This window comes from Entelurus aequoreus, linkage group LG21 (genome assembly GCF_033978785.1).
Source record: "Entelurus aequoreus isolate RoL-2023_Sb linkage group LG21, RoL_Eaeq_v1.1, whole genome shotgun sequence".
Lineage (NCBI taxonomy): Eukaryota > Metazoa > Chordata > Actinopteri > Syngnathiformes > Syngnathidae > Entelurus > Entelurus aequoreus.
In genome coordinates, this window is record NC_084751.1 from 35,081,186 (window position 1) to 35,102,943 (window position 21,758).

General features: G+C 39.2%; 1 protein-coding gene across 3 annotated transcripts in view; it reads right to left on the reverse strand.

The window, feature by feature from the left end:
• The window catches only part of cacna1bb (calcium channel, voltage-dependent, N type, alpha 1B subunit, b), a 402,467-nt gene that overhangs the window by 20,488 nt on the left and 360,221 nt on the right, over window positions 1-21,758 (reverse strand). Inside the window, exons 39-45 of one of the 3 annotated variants that reach the window (XM_062031560.1) lie at window positions 19,681-19,786; window positions 19,498-19,605; window positions 19,291-19,385; window positions 13,925-14,100; window positions 11,193-11,322; window positions 10,992-11,102; window positions 3,333-3,371 (exon numbers count right to left, since the gene is read on the reverse strand). In XM_062031560.1, coding sequence (XP_061887544.1) covers window positions 3,333-3,371; window positions 10,992-11,102; window positions 11,193-11,322; window positions 13,925-14,100; window positions 19,291-19,385; window positions 19,498-19,605; window positions 19,681-19,786 — 765 coding nt within the window. Of the gene's footprint in view, window positions 1-3,332; window positions 3,372-10,991; window positions 11,133-11,192; window positions 11,323-13,924; window positions 14,101-19,290; window positions 19,386-19,497; window positions 19,606-19,680; window positions 19,787-21,758 lie in introns of all 3 variants that reach the window. The other 2 variants (XM_062031559.1, XM_062031561.1) reach the window with 2 other exon arrangements.

Here is a 21,758-nt window from a genome sequence, read left to right on the forward strand (position 1 = left end):
CGAAGAAACAAGTCCATGTCAGAAAACCAACACATTTATCTGAACTGCACCAATTTTGTCAAGAAGAGTGGTCAACAATTCAACCCGAAGCTTGTGGATGGCTACCAAAAGCTTCTTATTGCAGTGAAACTTGCCAAGGGACATGTAACCAAATATTAACATTGCTGTATGTATACTTTTGACCCAGCAGATTTGGTCACATTTTCAGTAGACCCATAATAAATTCATAAAAGAACCAAACTTCATTAATGTTTTTTGTGACCAACAAGTATGTGCTCCAATCACTCTATCACAAAAAAATAACAGTTGTAGAAATTATTGGAAACTCAAAACAGCCATGACATTATGTTCTTTACAAGTGTATGTAAACTTTTGACCACAACTGTAGATACACTGAGGTAGGACAATAGTAGGCATAGGAAAACACAGTCACGCTGAGAGGCTAAATGCAAAATTAGGAGTGTCCCATCTGCAAAACAATTTATTTGGCTTGCATGTAGTGTAAAATGTGTAATTTAATCTCAGATACAAGCAATCCAGCAGTGTGTTTACTTGTGGAAAGTTGGACAGCCATTTAACATCTAAATGTACTCCAAAAAGCACACAAGTTTGGTCTTTTCTTGTATTTTAGTCAAGTCATTTACAAAAGACAAAGATGGTAGGCTACAGGCTACTAGGAGCTAGCAGCTACACAACAGCGAATCACGCCATTGCTTGGATTTACATAATAAATAAACAATAAATTCCTTATTTTTCTCTAACCTCTTGTTGTGGGGCAGACTGGCTCGTACATGCACATGCATGCTAGAATCTTCTGCTGTTACCATTTCGAATAAAAAGAAGCGTATAATTCAAATTTATATTTGTCAGTAGACTGACTATAGATGCGCTAAAAACTGTGACATGGCTGTTGGGGAGAAGACACAGTCAAAGTGGAGGCACGTGAATAAGACCGCCCACAAGCGGCGCATTCTGAAGAGAAAGTCAGAAATTAGCTTGATTAATGATGGTCTGTAAAATACACTATATTGCCAAAATTATTAGGCCACCCATCCAAATGATCAGAATCAGGTGTCCTAATCACTTGGCCCGGCCACAGGTGTATAAAATGAAGCACTTAGGCATGGAGACTGTTTCTACAAACATTTGTGAAAGAATGGGCCGCTCTCAGAAGCTCAGTGATTTCCAGTGTGGAACTGTCATAGGATGCCACCTGTGCAACAAATCCAGTCGGGAAATTTCCTCGCTCCTAAATATTCCAAAGTCAACTGTTGGCTTTATTATAAGAAAATGAAAGAGTTTGGGAACAACAGCAACTCAGCCACGAAGTGGTAGGCCACGTAAACTGACAAGAGAGGGGTCAGCGGATGCTGAAGCGCATAGTGCAAAGGGGTCGGCGACTTCCTGCACAGTCAGTTGCTACAGAGCTCCAAACTTCATGTGACCTTCCAATTAGCCCACGTACAGTACGCAGAGAGCTTCATGGAATGGGTTTCCATGGCCGAGCAGCTGCATCTAAGCCATACATCACCCAGCATCGGAAGCAGTGGTGTAAAGCACGTCGCCACTGGACTCTAGAGCAGTGGAGACACCTTCTCTGGAGTGATGAATCACGCTTTTCCACCTGGCAATCTGATGGACGAGTCTGGGTTTGGAGGTTGCCAGGAGAACGCTACATTTCGGACTGCATTGTGCCGAGTGTGAAATTTGGTGGAGGAGGAATTATGGTGTGGGGTTGTTTTTCAGGAGTTGGGCTTGGCCCCTTAGTTCCAGTGAAAGGAACTTTGAATGCTCCAGGATACCAAAACATTTTGGACAATTTCATGCTCCCAACCTTGTGGGAACAGTTTTGAGCGGGCCGCTTCCTCTTCCAACATGACTGTGCACCAGTGCACAAAGCAAGGTCCATAAAGACATGGATGACAGAGTCTGGTGTGAATGCACAGAGTCCTGACCTGAACCCGATAGAACACCTTTGGGATGAATTAGAACGGCGACTGAGAGCCGGGCCTTCTCGACCAACATCAGTGTGTGACCTCACCAATGCGCTTTTGGAAGAATGGTCAAAAATTCATATAAACACACTCGGCAACCTTGTGGACAGCCTTTCCCAAAAGAGTTGAAGCTGTAATAACTGCAAAAGGTCATATTGAACCCTATGGGTTAGGAATGGTATGACACTTCTGTTAGAATAATTTTACCTAAGTTATCACAAAAACTTTGTGTTAAAATGAGTTCACAGCGAGAAGACCAAAAGCTGTCTTTGAACCTACCAAGAAGAAGGCTCATAAAACTCCACTGTGTAGGGGGAAGCAACATGAAGGTGTTCTGTTTTCTTTCATGTCGTGTAATCAACAGAAAGATACTGTTTTAACCCAAGGAGTACAGAGAGAGAAGGCAGGATCTGCCCAAGTTCCAGACACCGCTTTTTTGAACTCTTTTACGAACCTCTTTTTTGAAGTCTTTTACTAACCTTTCTTTGAACTGTTTTACGACCTTTTCTGTGAAGTGTTTACGACCTTTTCTTTTGAACTGTTCTGTAACCAAAGGCAACGCTGTTTACGACCCACGTCCCTTTGGAAGCAGCTGTTGCCATGTGGTCAGGGAAAGTCCAAATAAAAGAGGAGGCGTACAATCTTTCGCCAGAGCGTGCTGAGACACTTCGCAAGGGTACAGTGTCCATGCATCTCTCCTCAAATTGAGCCAAATTTTATTCTGTCTCTGTTTAATTCTTTGCTTCTCGTCTCGTTTAATAGATGTCATCAGTGTTTGAACCTGACAAATTCAAGTTCATATGTGAGTCAAGGCGGGTGGCCAAATACTTTTGGCAATATAGTGTATAACCCATGCACAATTTTGAACAAATAACCATCATTACATCTTATGTGGAAGTGCTTTAAATGTAGAAAAAAAATGCATCATAATAGGACCCCTTAAACAACAGATCGACTTTGACAAGAATAAACAACAGTGAACTGCATTTTCTGAGCAAGAAAGTAGAACTTTCTTAGGTTCTAGGTCGGACAATCATACAAAAATATTCAAAGTACACTACATACTACAAGTCTACTACACACACACACACACACACACACACACACACACACACACACACGCACGCAGAGTTTGAAAGAGTAGAACTGTGCTACTGCAGATAGTGGCGCAAGGAGCCAAACATATCCAAGTACAGGGTGGATCATGTATGCAGTACTGCCATCGTACAGCAGGGCGAGCGCACAGACGCTGCACTGAGATGACAGAAGCTCACAACACACAAAGACAGACATTGGAAAGGAGAGGCACAGAGAGGTGGCACAACAGGTGGTACATACTGCCAGGTGGGTCCCAGGGGCGTGGCGAGAGTGGCTCCGCTATCAGACAGCACACACAAGAGGGAGGTGGGCAAAATATTAGCAATGGGCATCAAAATTAGGAGAAAAAGCCAAGACAAAAAAGGCGGGCAGAGACTGACTAAGTTAAAGGCCTACTGAAATGAATTTGTTTTATTTAAACGGGAATAGCAGATCCATTCTATGTGTCATACTTGATCATTTCGCGATATTGCCATATTTTTGCTGAAAGGATTTAGTAGAGAACATCGACGATAAAGTTCGCAACTTTTGGTCGCTGATAAAAAAAGCCTTGCCTGTACCGGAAGTAGCGTGACATCACAGGTTGAAAGGCTCCTCACATTTCCCCATTGTTTACACCAGCAGCCAGAGCGATTCGGACCGAGAAAGCGACGATTACCCCATTAATTTGAGCGAGGATGAAAGATTTGTAGATGAGGAACGTAAGAGTGAAGGACTAGAGTGTAGTGCAGGACATATCTTTTTTCGCTCTGACCGTAACTTAGGTACAAGGGTTCATTGGATTCCACACTTTCTCCTTTTTCTATTGTGGATCACGGATTTGTATTTTAAACCACCTCGGATACTATATCCTCTTGAAAATGAGAGTCGAGAACGGGAAATGGACATTCACAGTGACTTTTATCTCCACGACAATACATCGGCGAAGCTCTTTAGCTACGGAGCTAACGTGATAGCACATCGGGCTTAAATGCAGATAGAAACAAAAGAAATAAACCCTTAACTGGAAGGATAGACAGAAAATCAACAATACTATTAAACCATGGACATGTAACTACACGGTTAATGCTTTCCAGGCTGGCGAAGCTTAACAATGCTGTTGCCAACGACGCCATTGAAGCTAACTTAGCAACGGGACCTCTACAGAGCTATGCTAAAAACATTAGCTATCCACCTACGCCAGCCCTCATCTGCTCTTCAACACCCGTGCTCACCTGCGTTCCAGCGATCGACGGAGCGACGATCATAGATGCGGTCGGCGGCCCGGAGACGGAGGAAGTCACGGTGAGGTCGCCGGCTAGCACATCTGCTATCCATCTCAAAGTCCTCCTGGTTGTGTTGCTGCAGCCAGCCGCTAATACACCGATCCCACCTACAGCTTTCTTCTTTGCAGTCTTCATTGTTCATTAAACAAATTGCAAAAGATTCACCAACACAGATGTCCAGAATACTGTGGAATTTTGAGATGAAAACAGAGCTTTTTGTATTGGATTCAATGGTGTACCAATACTTCCGGTTCAACGATTGACGTCACGCGCATACGTCATCATACATAGACGTTTTCAACCGGAAGTTTAGCGGGAAATTTAAAATTGCACTTTATAAGTTAACCCGGCCGTATTGGCATGTGTTGCAATGTTAAGATTTCATCATTGATATATAAACTATCAGACTGCGTGGTCGGTAGTAGTGGGTTTCAGTAGGCCTTTAAAGGTAAGGAGAAGCCATTCTGTTTTGTTTTTATCGACATGCAGTGGAACACATTTAGGTCTGCCATGTTTATGTCAACAACTCACCAAAATCCTGGAACAAACACCATGTTCAACATTAAATTTGGTCCTTTTTCTAACTTTGCTAAGCAGCGTGAAATGAAGCCGCTCAGATCCTTGAAAGAGAAGGTGCAGAAGATTGGGAGACTGACACCTACCTTTGACGCCCATGACAAAAATTCACATTGATGTCATTTCACCCTACTTTCAAAACAAACCCTTTTGAAATCCACCCATGGAGTTTGTTTACATTTTGACGCCGGTGAGCTACGGTGTGTAGTGAAGCATGTTTAGCTATTCCTCGTCCTGCAGGGATGATACTTGTAAGAAATTTACTTTATTGGTCGCCATGGAGGCCAGGATTAGTGATTTAGAAGTAGCTAAAACACTGCAGACTGCGGATGGACTTTAGCCGCTAGCTAGCTAGCCATGTCTTAAAGCACCTCTTCCTGAGGGCGTTTCAATGTTGTAACTTCACTTTTATCGTTAGTTTTTAAGCCAAAATGCGTCAGTTCTCCCTTTTCAACAATTACACGACGTGACGACGACGCGGCGGGTACTTTTTATAGTGCCGAATATGATTAATTAGTATTGTGGTATACCGTACAACACTACAAGCGGTTATGACCAAATGTTTTGGGCAGCAGATGTGGGTAGTAACGCGCTACATTTACTCCGTTACATCTACTTGAGTAACTTTTGGGATAAATTGTACTTCTAAGAGTAGTTTTAATGCAACATACTTTTACTTTTACTTGAGTATATTTATAAAGAAGAAACGCTACTTTTACTCCGCTACTTTTATCTACATTCAGCTCGCTACTCGCTACTAATTTTTATCGATCTGTTAATGCACGCTTTGCCAATTCACGGAATATGTACTGTACTGTGCAATCTACTAATACAAGTTTCAATCAATCAATCAAAAGTGTGAAGGAAAAAAGACACTTTTTTATTTCAACCGTACTTCCCGTCAAAAGCCTAAAGACTGACTGCCAGTTCCTGTCTTCACAATAAAATTGCCGCTCCATCGCGCCTGCGCTTACAAAATAAGAGTCTCCGAAAGTCAGCGCAAACAAGCTAGCAAGCTACGGAGTTTGCCGCCAATGTATTTCTTGCAAAGTGTATAAAAACGAATATGGAAGCTGGACAAATAAGATGCCAAAAACCAACCACTTTCATGTGGTATTAGACAGAAAGGAGGAACTTTTTTTCTCCTCCATTTGAAAACGTGGACGTTATCATCACTACTGTCTGATTCCAGTCAATGCAAGTCATCAGAATCAGGTAATACACCAACTTATATTCTTGTCTTTATGAAAGAAAGGAATCTATATGTTAAACATGCATGTATATTCATTAAAACACCTTTAACATGTAAACAAAAACGGCAAAATAAATAAATATAAATTATATACTGTATATATCAATGTATATATATATATATATATATATGTGTATATATATATATATATATATATATATATATATATATATATATATATATATATATATATATATATATATATATATATATATATATATATATATATATATATATATATATATATATATATATATATATGGTATGTGTGTGTATGTTACTCATCAGTTACTCAGTACTTGAGTAGTTTTTTCACAACATACTTTTTACTTTTACTCAAGTAAATATTTGGGTGACTACTCCTTACTTTTACTCGAGTAATAAATCTCTAAAGTAACAGTACTCTTACTTGAGTACAATTTCTGGCTACTCTACCCACCTCTGTTGGGCAGCTCTTACGGAGTTTACTGTGACATTTGCTACGCCAACTAGTGGTGGGGAGGCTCGTAACCTGAATTTTTTGCTCGCAAAATAAAATATAACAGTGAGCTGCGAGACAACTCGTATCCCGAAAAACTCATAAGCCGGGTCACTCGTATCCCGATGTACCACTGTGTTTCTAGTTGTCTGCAAAGCCAGAGTTTGTTTACGTCTCTGCCTAAGAAGGTTTAAAATACACAAATTCCAGATGGTACTTGAATTACTACGAAGATATAACCATGTTTCATAAGGTGTTTCATGTCAAATTTCTGTCAATGAATGATGCGCAAACCACGTGGAATGTAGAAAACATAATGTGAAGAAGTTTTTAAATTCCCTTATACATTTTTTTTCATGATAAATAATGCCAACCTTTTCCTCAAAAGCAGCATCAACATAAGAATAGCACATGCTGTGTAGGAGAGCGCAGGGAGTGAGACACACACAAAATGTATTCCACGGAACGGGAAAAGTTCCTTAAACATGGATGCTTTGACTGACGATGATAAATAACAATATGCATTGTCTGAGGTTTGCAAAACTTACGTTGTAGATGAGAGTGAATAATCATAATAACTATGTAACAATAATCATTATAGTTGCACCTATATTTATCACTATTTGCTAAATTTATAAACTTGCATTAATTCTGGAACCAGCGACAAGTAAGTAATGTTGTAATTTTCTATTCCAACAAAGCAAGAAATGCATGATAAACAGCAGTAAAAAATCAGGCTTCGCTTTTCAGATAATATACATTATATACAATATATTTCTGTAATATACAGAAAATGATTGTCCAGGGTGTACCCCGCCTACCGCTTGAATGCAGCTGAGATAGGCTCCAGCACCTCCCTGCGACCCCGAAAGGGATAAGCGGTAGAAAATGGATGGATGGATGGATGCTACTAATTAGCAATGGCGATTTTACTTGGCGATTTCAACACCTCCACATTTGGTAATAACGACTACAACAACTAAGATGGACGTTACAATCAAACAGCTTGTGTGTAAGTAAGTACAATACTTACAGTATAGATACTTTGTAAGGGCTCAACAAAAGACATGACTGGCACGTTCAACTTAATGGCAAAGACTACTTATTGATGTATAAGACAAACTGAAACAAATGCATACTTGCAAATTATACTCAATTATCATCTCACTGTTAAATGTTAAATAAAAAAATGATTGTATTTTTAAACAATTAACATTTATTAACACATGAACACCCAAAATGTGGTCCCGTTGAGTACCAGTATCGATTATCTGGTACCGGGAAAATTGGCATGGTATTTAAATGTGAAAAGGTACTTATTCTTAGTTATAAATGTTTTTTTTTTTGAGTGATTCCTGCCGTTTGAAAAAAAAACATTTTTTGTAGAAATCGCTGAATTTGCACATTTCCTGATCAGAATACAAGGCATAAAATCTGGCGTTTGTGCGTCGGCTAATGGTGATCCTCGATAAACAATAAACAATAAACAACACCTCCACATTTGGTAATAACAGCGACAACATCTAAGATGGACATTACAATCAAACAGCTCGTGTGTAAGTACAATACTTACAGTATAAATACTTTGTAAGGGCTCAACAAAAGACATGACTGGCACGTTCAACTTAATGGCAAAGACTTATTCCTGATGACAGCAACACATATAAGACAAACTGAAACGAATGCATACTTACAAATGATATTAAATTATCACCTCACTGTTAAATGTTAAATAAAAAAGTGATTTTATTTTTAAATAATGAACATTTATCAACACATGAACACCCAAAATGTGGTCCCGTTGAGTACCGGTATCGATTCTCTGGGTACTGGGAAAATTGGCACGGTGTTTAAATGTGAAAAGGTACCTATTCTTAGTTATACATGGTTTTTTTGAGTGATTCCTGCCGTTTTTTAAACATTTTTTTTAGTAGAAATCGCTGAATTTGCACATTTCCTGATCAGAATACAAGGCATACATTTGAGATGAACCTAGCATGCGATTGCGCAATCCTTCATATAATGAATGGGCCGGCGTGTGGCCGTTTACATTTGTCAGCATGTCGCCAATATCATTCTGGAACCAGCAACAACAAAACATTTAAATATGAGCCACATATCGAAGGTTTGTACATTTTGCTAATAAATTCACAATTGCTTTTTAATCCATCCATACATCCATCCCTTTTCTACCACCTGTCCCTCTCAGGGTCACCTATCCAGGCTGCACTCAAGCGGAAGGCAGAATACACCCTGGATAACCAATTCAATCAAACTACTTTGTAAATTGTGGACTTTGTTTAAGGTTTGCTACGATTTTGTATTTGGGTGAAATTAATAATAAATAGGAGAATACTTGCATACTGAATACCATAAATGAATGCTTTAATTATAAAATGAGTGGTTTTAAAAGTGTTTCACAATGAGGACTAGTAAGGTATCAAACTATTTGATATGAAAAAATAAATTAACGAGCCAATTAGTCAATGTTATTGTATATTTGAGTATGTCAAATAGGTCAATAAATGATTATTAGCTATATTTACTATAACATAAGTAACTTTTTGACCTGAATAGACGGTATTAAATATTTGTTCTGCAGTAAAGAGCTCCAAAAAGACAGGCTGCATCACAGTCGGGTCCGGAGCTTTACACCTGGAGCATCGGAGCTTTGCATTGGTCTCTGGTTCATGTAGCAATTTGCAGGTGCAAATCATGTGCAATTTGAAACAACACCGTATTCCCTATATATTCATGTGTTTACCATAAATAGAGTCTGTGACTGTGATTGTCATTACAACTTTGTACAGTAGATGACGGACTGTACGAATCCTTACTTTGCTTCTCAACACATCTCATACTCACATGGTCTGCCAGAGTATAGGAAGAGTTAGCAAGAGGGACTATGTCGCTATTGGGGTTAGCTTGAGTTGCACAGAATCTAGTCATTAGCCAATTATGCACCCCTACCTCACAACCTACCGCCACAAATACATTGCAATGTGGTGCAAAACGGTGGGGCTCTTAAAACGTATATTTCGGAAGCTTTAAGTGAAATCTGAGCTAATAAAAATAGCTAAATAAAGCTCATCATAACAAAACACAACAAATGACTAAATAATAATAATGTACAATACTTATTAATATCCGTCTAAAGAACTATGTAGTAAGTAGGGAAAGGTACCGTTTTGGGTACCTATATAGGTACTGACCAAATTCCGTGGCTACTACTGAGTACTGATTCACGGAAAATCAAATGGTACCATATTCCGATATGTGACGTCAAGTCCGGCTGCAGACTCGGCTTCCTAGTAGAGGGCCTCTAAGTAATGATGTAATTTTCTATTCCAACAAAGCAAGAAACGCATGATAGAAAGCACTAAAAAATAAGGCTCCGCCGTGCTACTGATGATGCTACTAATTAGCAATAGCGATTTTACATGGCGATTTCAACACCTCCACATTTGTTAATAACAACTACAACAATTAAGATGGACGTTACAGTCGAACAGCTTGTGTGTAGTAAGTACAGTACTTACAGTATAAACATTTTGTGAGGGCTCAACAAAAGACATGACTGGCACGTTCAACTTAATGGCAAAGACTACTTCCTGATGACAGCAACACATATAAGACAAACTGAAACGAATGCACACTTGAAAATTATATTCAATTATCATCTCACTGTTAAATGTAAAATAAAAAAATGATTGTATTTTTAAATAATTAACATTTATCAGCACATGAACACCCAAAATGTGGTCCCGTTGAGTACCGGCATCGATTCTCTGGTACTGGGAAAATTGGCACGGTATTTAAATGTGAAAAGGTACCTATTCTTAGTTATAAATGGTTTTTTTGTAGTGATTCCTACCGTTTAAATTTTTTTTTTTGTAGAAATCGCTGAATTTGCACATTTTCGAAACAGAATACGAGGCATACATTTGAGATGGACCTAGCATGCGATTGGGCAATCCTTCATATAATGAATGTAATATAATATAATGAATATAATGATATATAATTGAGAAAACATGATCAGCTGATATTAAAAGTATGATATGGAATTGATTCCTTAAAAAATCTGTTTCCAAAATCGGCTGTTGAAAAAGATTATTAATCTTATATTCAGAGTTGATATTTAAGTCAAAGTGTTCACTTTAATAGGCAAATTGAGCTTAGTCCCTTAGCTCACAATATTTAATTGTATTTTGCAAATATACTTTTGATTTTTAAGTAATTAATTGAGTCCCTGTTATCCACAGGGTCTCCCTGTTCTATCAGCCATATATTCAACATAAATACGAAAGAATGTTTGAAGAGCTTACGTAGAACTCTGCATTAAGTCGAGGCAGGGAAGATGCTCTGCCGTGACCTTCTAAGCCGGAGTGTTCTTCTCTGTCGGACATGTTCTCAACCGGCTTCATCTCAACGGCATCCTGCAGAAGAAACACCACATCCTGATGAACCTTTGGAGAACAAATATTGTTCGTTATTTTTTTAGCGAGAGTGCGTACGTTTGTACGAACCTGAGGCCTCGTGGAACACGGCACATCTTCTGACTGGCCTCTCTGAAGTTTCCTCCGGCCTTTAGGTCTCAAAGCTGCCTGGGAGACGTCACCAGACTGGGAGTGTTTGATGGCACTCTTCTGGTCAAGCCTGTGTTAAAAAAAAAGAACAGCTCGGACTGTAACGTGCAAATTCAAGGTGATTGCTTGATGGACGGATTGATATTCGTAAAAGAACAAGAAAATGCTCAAAAGCTAGCATGCTGACATTGTAACAGAATACACGTGAAATACTGTAACTAAATATTTGACTCTGAGGTAGGGTTGTATGTAGAGATGTCCGATAATGGCTTTTTTGCCGATATCCGATATTCCGATATTGTCCAACTCTTAATTACCGATTCCGATATCAACCGATACCGATATATACAGTCGTGGAATTAACACATTATTATGCATAATTTTGTTGTGATGCCCCGCTGGATGCATTAAACAATGTAACAAGGTTTTCCAAAATAAATCAACTCAAGTTATGGAAAAAAAATGCCAACATGGCACTGCCATATTTATTATTGAAGTCACAAAGTGCATTATTTTTTTTAAACATGCATCAAAACAGCAGCTTGGAATTTGGGACATGCTCTCCCTGAGAGAGCATGAGGAGGTTGAGGTGGGCGGGGTTGAGGGGGGGCGGGTGTATATTGTAGTGTCCCGGAAGAGTTAGTGCTGCAAGGGGTTCTGGGTATTTGTCCCGTTGTGTTTATGTTGTGTTACGGTGCGGATGTTCTCCCGAAATGTGTTTGTCATTCTTGTTTGGTGTGGGTTCACAGTGTGGCGCATATTTATAACAGTGTTAAAGTTCTTTATACGTCCACCCTCAGTGTGACCTGTATGGCTGTTGGCCAAGTATGCGTTGCATTCACTTGTGTGTGGGAAAAGCCGTAGATATTATGTGATTGGGCCGGCACACAAAGGCAGTGCCTTTAAGGTTCATTGGCGCTCTGTACTTCTCCCTACGTCCGTGTACCACTCCGTACAGCGGCGTTTTAAAAAGTCATACATTTTACTTTTTGATACCGATAATTTACGATATTACATTTTAAAGCATTTATCGGCCGATAATATCGGCAGTCCGATATTATCGGACATCTGTAGTTGTACGGTATACCGGTATTAGCATAGTACCGCGGTACTAATGAGTCATATTCTGTACTATACCGCCTCTAAAAAGTATCGGTCCAACAAACCCCCCACGCTCCCCTCGTCATCACGTCGTGTCATTGCTGGTTTTACGAGAAGACGAGAATGTTTGGTAGCGCACACGCACGGAGTACTTACAAGCAGACACAGTGTGTAGACAGAAAAGGGAGAACGGACGCATTTTGGCTTAAAAACTAAAGATAAAGGTGAAGTTATAACACTGAAACACCCTCAGGAAGAGGTGCTTTAAGACATGGCTAGCTAGCTAGCGGCTAAAGTCCATCCACTGTCTACAGTGTTTCAGCTACTTCTAAATCACTAATCCTCGCCTCCTTGGCGACAAATAAAGTAAGTTTCTTACAAGTATCATCCCTGCAGGACGAGGAATAGCTAAACATGCTTCACTACACACCGTGGCTCACCAGCGTCAAAATGTAAACAAACGCTATTGGTGGATCTACACCTAACATCCACTGTAATGATACCAAGTACAGGAACGTATGTAGTCGATACTACTATGATTACGTCGATATTTTTTGGCATCTTCTTTCATTTAAAAAAAAAATGGATATTATGTTTATAAACTCAGGAAATGCTTCCCTGGACACATGAAGACTTTGAATATGTATGATCCTGTAACTACTTGGTATCGGATCAATACCCAGATTTGCGGTATCATCCAAAACTAATGTAAACCATCCAAACAACAGAAGAATAAGTGATTATTACATTTTAACAGAAGTGTAGATAGAACATGTTAAAAGAGAAAGTAAGCAGATATTAACAGTAAATAAACAAGTAGATTAATAATTCATTTTTACAGTTTGTCCCTCTAAATGTTGACAAAATAATAGAATGGAAAATGACACAATATGTTACTGCATATGTCAGCAGACTAAATTAGGAGCCTTTGTTTGCTTACTTACTAATAAAAGACAAGTTGTGTAGTATGTTCAATATTTTATTTGAGGACAAACTTGCAATAATAAACATATTTTTAATGAACCGTAAGATTTTTTTGTTAAAATAAAGCCAATAATGACATTTTTTGTGGTCCCCTTTATTTAGAAAAGTACCGAAAAGTATCAAAAGAACTTTTGGTATCGGTACCGGTACCAATATATTGGTATCAGGACAACACTAATATAGACTTACAGTGTGTATATAAAACATTGATGGAGGGTTTTTAAAGTTGTTTTAGAGGACTTTGGAGGCTACAACCGTGACTCCCATTAGCTACATTTTGCAAGCGTTTTAAAAAAATATTCTTTAGGATCCTTAAAAAAAGACACGTGTGTTGTTGTCTTTCGTAATGATTGTGAACGATGCGCAAGATTATTTTTTAACAAGTACAATGCCCCTTTAATCACAAAAACAGTAATCTCATCCAACCACTAATAATCAAACTTACCTTGGAGTTGTGCTGAAAAAAACAACCTAAAACCTGAATTAAAGTGTGTAGTTTAACACATGATTGACCAAAAAAAACATGTCGCAAGAGTTTTGACAGGAATGTAAATAATCATTGTATTATTCTCTGATCAAACCCTCACATTGTGTCCTTGTTGACAGAGGTGCTCGTGCTTGTGAGAGGTGGCAGAGGTGACGTGGTCTTTGGGTCCGATTCTGGTTGAAAAGGAAAGATCTGTTTGGGACTTGGTATCGGGGGTTCTACTTCCTGTGTGTGGCCAAGAGGAAGTATCGGACGAAAAAAGGTGCTCAGTTTGCTCTGCAAGACAAAAAGACAGCAGTTGTTAACAATTGTCATGAAACCCACTTTTCATATTACAGTAGCTCTATATTACTTGCTGTGCCTTCTAGATTAATTTGAGATTAACTAAAAAAAATATTACCTAAAATATAATTATTGCGACATCGGATTGTTTGTAGACCAATATTTTGTTGTGGCCTAAAATGCCTGAATTTGTGGAAGCTTTTTCAGAAAGTTGTGGCAAAAGTTTCAATGGTTCTGTAACAGCTTCTTCCCTCAGGCCATAAGACTCTTGAACGCATCATAATAATCCCCTCAATTCCCCCCAAAAAGAGATTAACTGGCTGGAATATAAAGACAATATAACCAGTGTTGGGTTAGTTACTGAAAACCAGTAACTAGTTACAGTTACTTTATTTCAAAAGTAACTGTAGTAGAATTTCTGACCTTTGACCTATATTTAATGTCTGTCAAGAATGTATGCTCATTTAATTTCTCTTCTATTCTGTGTCCCCGGGTGTGGGACAAAAGTGAATATTAAGTCGTGCCAACCTGTCTACAGAATGTTTTGATTGTTGAAGTATGATTAAGGAATCCAAGGATGTTGCAAAAACAAATGACGCACGAGAAAGAACTGTGACGCACGAACCAACAGATAAAAAATGGCAAGAGACCGGGACTCGAGATGGATTGCTTTAGTGTGTCCTCCGGAGAACGTTGTGTGTCTGCATGGACAGCTCAATCTGACTTGATAATGGGTAAATAAACTTTTTGTACTAAATTCACTTTTGTTGCTGTTTAAGCTCTGGACAATCCACCACATAACTCTGTTACTAACTCAGTTACTTACACCAAAAAGTAATACGCTACTGTGAAAAGTAACTATTTAGTTACTTCTTTTTTTCCCCCTTTTTTTTTAAAGGCCTACTGAAACCTACTACTACCGACCACGCAGTATGATAGTTTATATATCAATAATGAAATCTTAACATTGCAACACATGCCAATACGGCCGGGTTAGATTAGTAAAGTGCAATTTTAAATTTCCCGCGAAATATTCTGCTGAAAACGTCTCGGTATGATGACGTTTGCGAGTGACATCACGGATTGTAGCGGACATATTGGGACACCATTGTGGCCAGCTATTAAGTCGTCTGTTTTCATCGCAAAATTCCACAGTATTCTGGACATCTGTGTTGGTGAATCTCTTGCAATTTGTTTTATGAACAATGAAGACAGCAAAGAAGAAAGCTGTAGGTGGGAAGCGGTGTATTAGCGGCCGGCTGCAGCAACACAACCAGGAGGACTTTGAGTTGGATAGCAGACGCGCTACCGTGAGTACGCAGCTTTGGCTTCCAAACATTTGATCGCTTGCCCAAACGTGCGTGCCGCTATGTGCATGTCACGTATGTAACTTTGGGGATATATATGTGCTGTATGAACTTTACGGAGGTGAACGGTAGCTTGGGCTGTGGGATTGAGTGTGTTGTGCGGGTGTTTGAGTTGTATTGGTGGGTTATATGGACGGGAGGGGGGAGGTGTTTGTTATGCGGATTAATTTGTGGCATATTAAATATAAGCCTGGTTGTGTTGTGGCTAATAGAGTATATATATGTCTCATGTTTATTTACTGTTTTAGTCATTCCCAGCTGAATATCAGGTCCCACCCGCCTCTCACAGCATCTTCCCTATCTGAATCGCTTTCACTGCCCTCTAATCCTTCACTCTCACTTTCCTCATCCACAAATCTTTCATCCTCGCTCAAATTAATGGGGTAATCGTCACTTTCTCGGTCCGAATCGCTCTCGCTGCTGGTGGCCATGATTGTAAACAATGTGCAGATGTGAGGAGCTCCACAACCTGTGACGTCACGCTACTTCCGGTACAGGCAAGGCTTTTTTATCAGTGCCCAAAGTTGCGAACTTTATCATTGATGTTCTCTACTAAATCCTTTCATCAAAAATATGGCAATATCACGAAATGATCAAGTATGACACATAGAATGGACCTGCTATCCCTGTTTAAATAAGAAAATTGCATTTCAGTAGGCCTTTAAAGCTCCCATTAATGCCCTTTTAGCCTTCATTTCAGTACTGTTATTGCACTGGAGAATAATACAAACTGTTGATCAACTTGACATTCATTTGCATCACTGAACTCAGAAAGCGATGTGGTCTACATACAACACACAAAGACAAAGATATGTTTCAAAGGGCCAATTTACTGGCCCTCTGAGGGCAAACATAACTGCGACATGGCCCTCAATTAAAACAAGTTGGACACCCCCGACTTAAATGAACACTAAGATCCTTCTTTTCAACAAATGTAAAATATTTATTTATAAAAATAGAGAATGGGTCACTAAAGCACTTTGACAATTCTCCACATTTACCCCCAGATGGAGTAATAGGTGGTCACTATCTTGCTCTGGGACAGTGGTTCTCAAATGGGGGTACGTGTACCCCTGGGGGTACTTGAAGGTATGCCAAGGGGTACGTGAATTTTTTTTTAAATATTCTAAAAATAGCAACAATTCAAAAATCCTTTATAAATATATTTATTGAATAATACTTAAACAAAATATGAATGTAAGTTCAATCAATCAATCAATCAAGTTCATAAACTCAGTGAAGCACAAGCTCAGGTTTCTCACTAAAACGTCTGTCAAAAAGAACGGTGAAAAGAAATGCAACAGTGCAATATTCAGTGTTGACAGCTAGATTTTTTGTGGACATGTTCCATAAATATTGATGTTAAAGATTTCTTTTTTTGTGAGGAAATGTTTAGAATTAAGTTCATGAATCCAGATGGATCTCTATTACAATCCTCGAAGAGGGCACTTTAAGTTGATGATTACTTCTATGTGTAGAAATCTTTATTTATAATTGAATCACTTGTTTATTTTTCAACAAGTTTTTAGTTATTTTTCTATCTTTTTTTCCAAATAGTTCAAGAAAGACCACAACAAATGAGCAATATTTTGCACTGTTATACAATTTAATAAATCAGAAACTGATGACATAGTGCTGTATTTTACTTCTTTATCTATTTTTTTCAACCAAAAATGCTTTGCTCTGATTAGGGGGTACTTGAATTAAAAAAATGTTCACAGGGGGTACATCACTGAAAAAGGTTGAGAACCACTGCTCTAGGATACAACATGATGAAGGCACTGCATCTTGAAACAAAGTACATTCTAACGAGTGCTGTCCCGATACCAATATTGTGGTACCGGTACCGGTGCCAAAATATATTTCGATACTTTTCTAAATAAAGGGGACAGCAACAAATGGCATTATTGGCTTTATTTTAACCAAAAAAATCTTACGGTACATTAAACATATGTTTCTTATTGCAAGTTTGTCCTTAAATAAAATAGTGAACATTCAAGACAACTTGTCTTTTATTAGTAAGTAAACAAACAAAGGCTACTTATTTAGTCTGCTGACATATGCAGTAACATATTGTGTCATTTTCCATTCTATTATTTTGTCAAAGTTATTAAGGCCAAATGGTAGAAAATGAATTATTAATCTACTTGTTAATTTACTGTTAATATCTGCTTACTTTCTCTTTCAACATGTTCTATCTACACATCTGTTCAAATGTAATAATCATTTATTCTTCTGTTGTTTGGATGCTTTACATTAGTTTTGGATCTTACCACAAATTTGGGTACCGGTACTTTTTAGAGGCGGTATAGTACCGAATATGATTCATTAGTATCGCGGTACTATACTAATACCGGTATACCGTACAACCCTAATTCTAACCAGGTTTTCCCAAGTCGCATTCATTAAATGTGGGCTTAAAGGCCTACTGAAACCCACTACTACCGACCACGCAGTCTGATAGTTTATATATCAATGATGAAATCTTAACATTGCAACACATGCCAATACGGCCGGGTTAACTTATAAAGTGCAATTTTAAATTTCCCGCTAAACTTCCGGTTGAAAACGTCTATGTATGATGACGTATGCGCGTGACGTCAATCGTTGAAACGGAAGTATTGGTACCCCATTGAATCCAATACAAAAAAGCTCTGTTTTCATCTCAAAATTCCACAGTATTCTGGACATCTGTGTTGGTGAATCTTTTGCAATTTGTTTAATGAACAATGAAGACTGCAAAGAAGAAAGTTGTAGGTGGGATCGGTGTATTAGCGGCCGGCTCCAGCAACAACACCAGGAGGACTTTGACTTGGATAGCAGACGCGCTAGCCGACGCTAGCCGACACTAGCCGACGCTAGCCGACGCTAGCCGACGCTAGCCGACGCTAGCCGACGCTAGCCGACGACCGCACGGATGATCGGGTGAAGTCCTTCGTCCTTCCGTCGACCGCTGGAACGCAGGTGAGCACGGGTGTTGATGAGCAGATAATGGCTGGCTGGCGTAGGTGGAGCGCTAATGTTTTCATCATAGCTCTGTGAGGTCCCGTTGCTAAGTTAGCTTCAATGGCGTCGTTAGCAACAGCATTGTTAAGCTTCGCCAAGCTGGGAATTATTAACCGTGTATTTACATGTCCATGGTTTAATAGTATTGTTGATCTTCTGTCTATCCTTCCAGTCAGGGATTTATTTATTTTGTTTCTATCTGCATTTGAGCCCGATGCTATCACGTTAGCTTAGTAGCTAAAGAGCTTCGCCGATGTATTGTCGTGGAGATAAAAGTCACTGTGAATGTCCATTTTGCGTTCTCGACTCTCATTTTCAAGAGGATATAGTATCTGAGGTGGTTTAAAATACAAATCCGTGATCCACAATAGAAAAAGGAGAAAGTGTGGAATCCAATGAGCCCTTTTACCTAAGTTACGGTCAGAGCGAAAAAAGATACGTCCTGCACTGCACTGTAGTCCTTCACTCTCACTTTCCTCATCCACAAATCTTTCATCCTCGCTCAGATTAATGGGGTAATCATCGCTTTCTCGGTCCGAATCTCTCTTGCTGCATTGTAAACAATGGGAAAATGTGAGGAGTCCTTCCTCCGGTGACGTCACGCTACTTCCGGTATAGGCAAGGCTTTTTTTTTTTTCAGCGACCAAAAGTTGCGACCTTTATCGTCGTTGTTCTTTACTAAATCCTTTCAGCAAAAATATGGCAATATCGCGAAATGATCAAGTATGACATACAGAATGGATCTGCTATCCCCGTTTAAATAAAACATTTTCATTTCAGTAGGCCTTTCAGCTTCCACTACTGAGCTTACCTGATGTCCTCCAGAAGGATGCTTGGCACGATACTGCTTGTAAGAATCAAAGATCATGAGTGCTGCATACACTTTCCCTACAGTCAGTTCATTGTCTGGAATGAGGCAGAGAGAGATGCATTTTCTTTACTGATGCAGAGTAGATGGCACCAGTTGTAAACACAGTAATGGATGATAATGCCTTGTTGGTCCTTAAGGAGATCTTACATTTATGTGGTGTCACCAGCAGGTCAATAGACGTCTGCGATAAGTTGGGCCACACTCTGTTTAGCTCTCTCTTCAGGTCAATATCACACACGTGTTGTGCCAAAACCCCTGCGGAAGTGTAATATTGCAATTATTCACAAAAGTTGTCATTCCTGCAGCAAATAAAGACTCTTATCGGCTCACCGGATGCCAGCTTGATCTCCAAGGCAGTGCGGATCAGCGCCATGAGCGTGGAGGTGAAATGCACGCTGTTGTCGTCCGCAATAGGCATGTTCATCTTGACCAGACGCTAATAAAAGTGTCAGGAAAAAAAAAGAAGAAGGGAGGAAACGTGATTTTGCAAGACTGTAATTGAGGAGGCAACATTCAGCATTAGAACCCTTGAGTATATTGTGAAACGTTTTTGGTCCTTTCAAGTAAATTTTTGCTCTATTTTTGGTCATAACTGTTGTTGTGTTCCTATGAATACAATTATGTTTTTCCATGAAAGTATTTTTAGTTCAAATTCTTTCATATATCAAGAATACACTGGGAAATAGTTTTTGCCCAGTTAAAGGCCTACTGAAACCCACTACTACCGACCACGCAGTCTGATAGTTTATATATCAATGATGAAATCTTAACATTGCAACACATGCCAATACGGCCGGGTTAACTTATAAAGTGCAATTTTAAATTTCCCGGTGAACTTCCGGTTGAAAACGTCTATGTATGATGACGTATGCGCGTGACGTCAATGGTTGAAGCGGAAGTATTCGGACACAATGTATCACAATACTAACAGCTCTGTTTTCATCGCAAAATTCCACAGTATTCTGGACATCTGTGTTGGTGAATCTTTTGCAATTTGTTTAATGAACAATGGAGACTGCAAAGAAGAAAGCTGTAGGTGGGATCGGTGTATTAGCGGATGGCTGCAGCAACACAACCAGGAGGACTTTGAGGATAGCAAACGCGCTATCCGACGCTATCCGACGCTATCCGACGCTATCCGACGCTATCCGACGCTAGCCGCCGACCGCATCGATGATCGGGTGAAGTCCTTCGTCGCGCCGTCGATCGCTGAAACGCAGGTGAGCACGGGTGTTGATGAGCAGATGAGGGCTGGCGTAGGTGGAGAGATAATGTTTTTATCATAGCTCTGACGAGGTCCCGTAGCTAAGCTAGCTTCAATGGCGTCGTTAGCAACAGCATTGCTAGGCTTCGACAGGCGGCACAGCATTAACCGTGTAGTTACATGTCCAGTGTTTGGTTCGGTGTCTCCTGATAGTAGTATTGTTGATCTGCTGTCTATCCTTCCAATTAGGGGCTTATTTCTTTTGTTTCTATCTGCATTTAAGCACGATGCTATCACGTTAGCTCCGTAGCTGAAGCGCTTCACCGATGTATTGTCGTGGAGATAAAAGTCACTGTGAATGTCCATTTCACGTTCTCGACTCTCATTTTCAAGAGGATATAGTATCCGAGGTGGTTTAAAATACAAATCCGTGATCCACAATAGAAAAAGGAGAAAGTGTGGAATCCAATGAGCCCTTTTACCTAAGTTACGGTCAGAGCGAAAAAAGATACGTCCTGCACTGCACTCTAGTCCTTCACTCTCACGTTCCTCATCCACAAATCTTTCATCCTCGCTCAAATTAATGGGCTAATCGTCGCTTTCTCGGTCTGAATCTCTCTCGCTGCTGGTGTAAACAATGGGGAAATGTGAACCTGCCACGTCACGCTACTTCCGGTACAGGCAAGGCTTTTCTTATCAGCGACCAAAAGTTGCGAACTTTATCGATGTTCTCTACTAAATCCTTTCAGCAAAAATATGGCAATATCGCGAAATTATCAAGTATGACACATAGAATGGATCTGCTATCCCCGTTTAAATAAAAAAAATTCATTTCAGTAGGCCTTTAAGTAGTGCCAGGACAAAAAGATATTCAGGGAATTAAGAGTGTATGAAAATTGCTTTGCTTTATATTAATTAACAATTATTTTTCTTGAACTTTTTTTAATTTTGTATAAACATTTAAATATAAATGTTTTTTGTTTGTTTTTTAAATGCATAAAAGGAGTTATCATCCATACAGTAAAAAATAAACTACAGTGGTACAGATCATGCATAAAATAGGTACAGTACAGGCCAAAAGTTTGGACACACCTTCTCATTCAATGCGTTTTCTTTATTTTCATGACTATTTACATTGTAGATTGTCACTGAAGGCATCACAACTATGAATGAACACATGTGGAGTTATGTACTAAACAAAAAA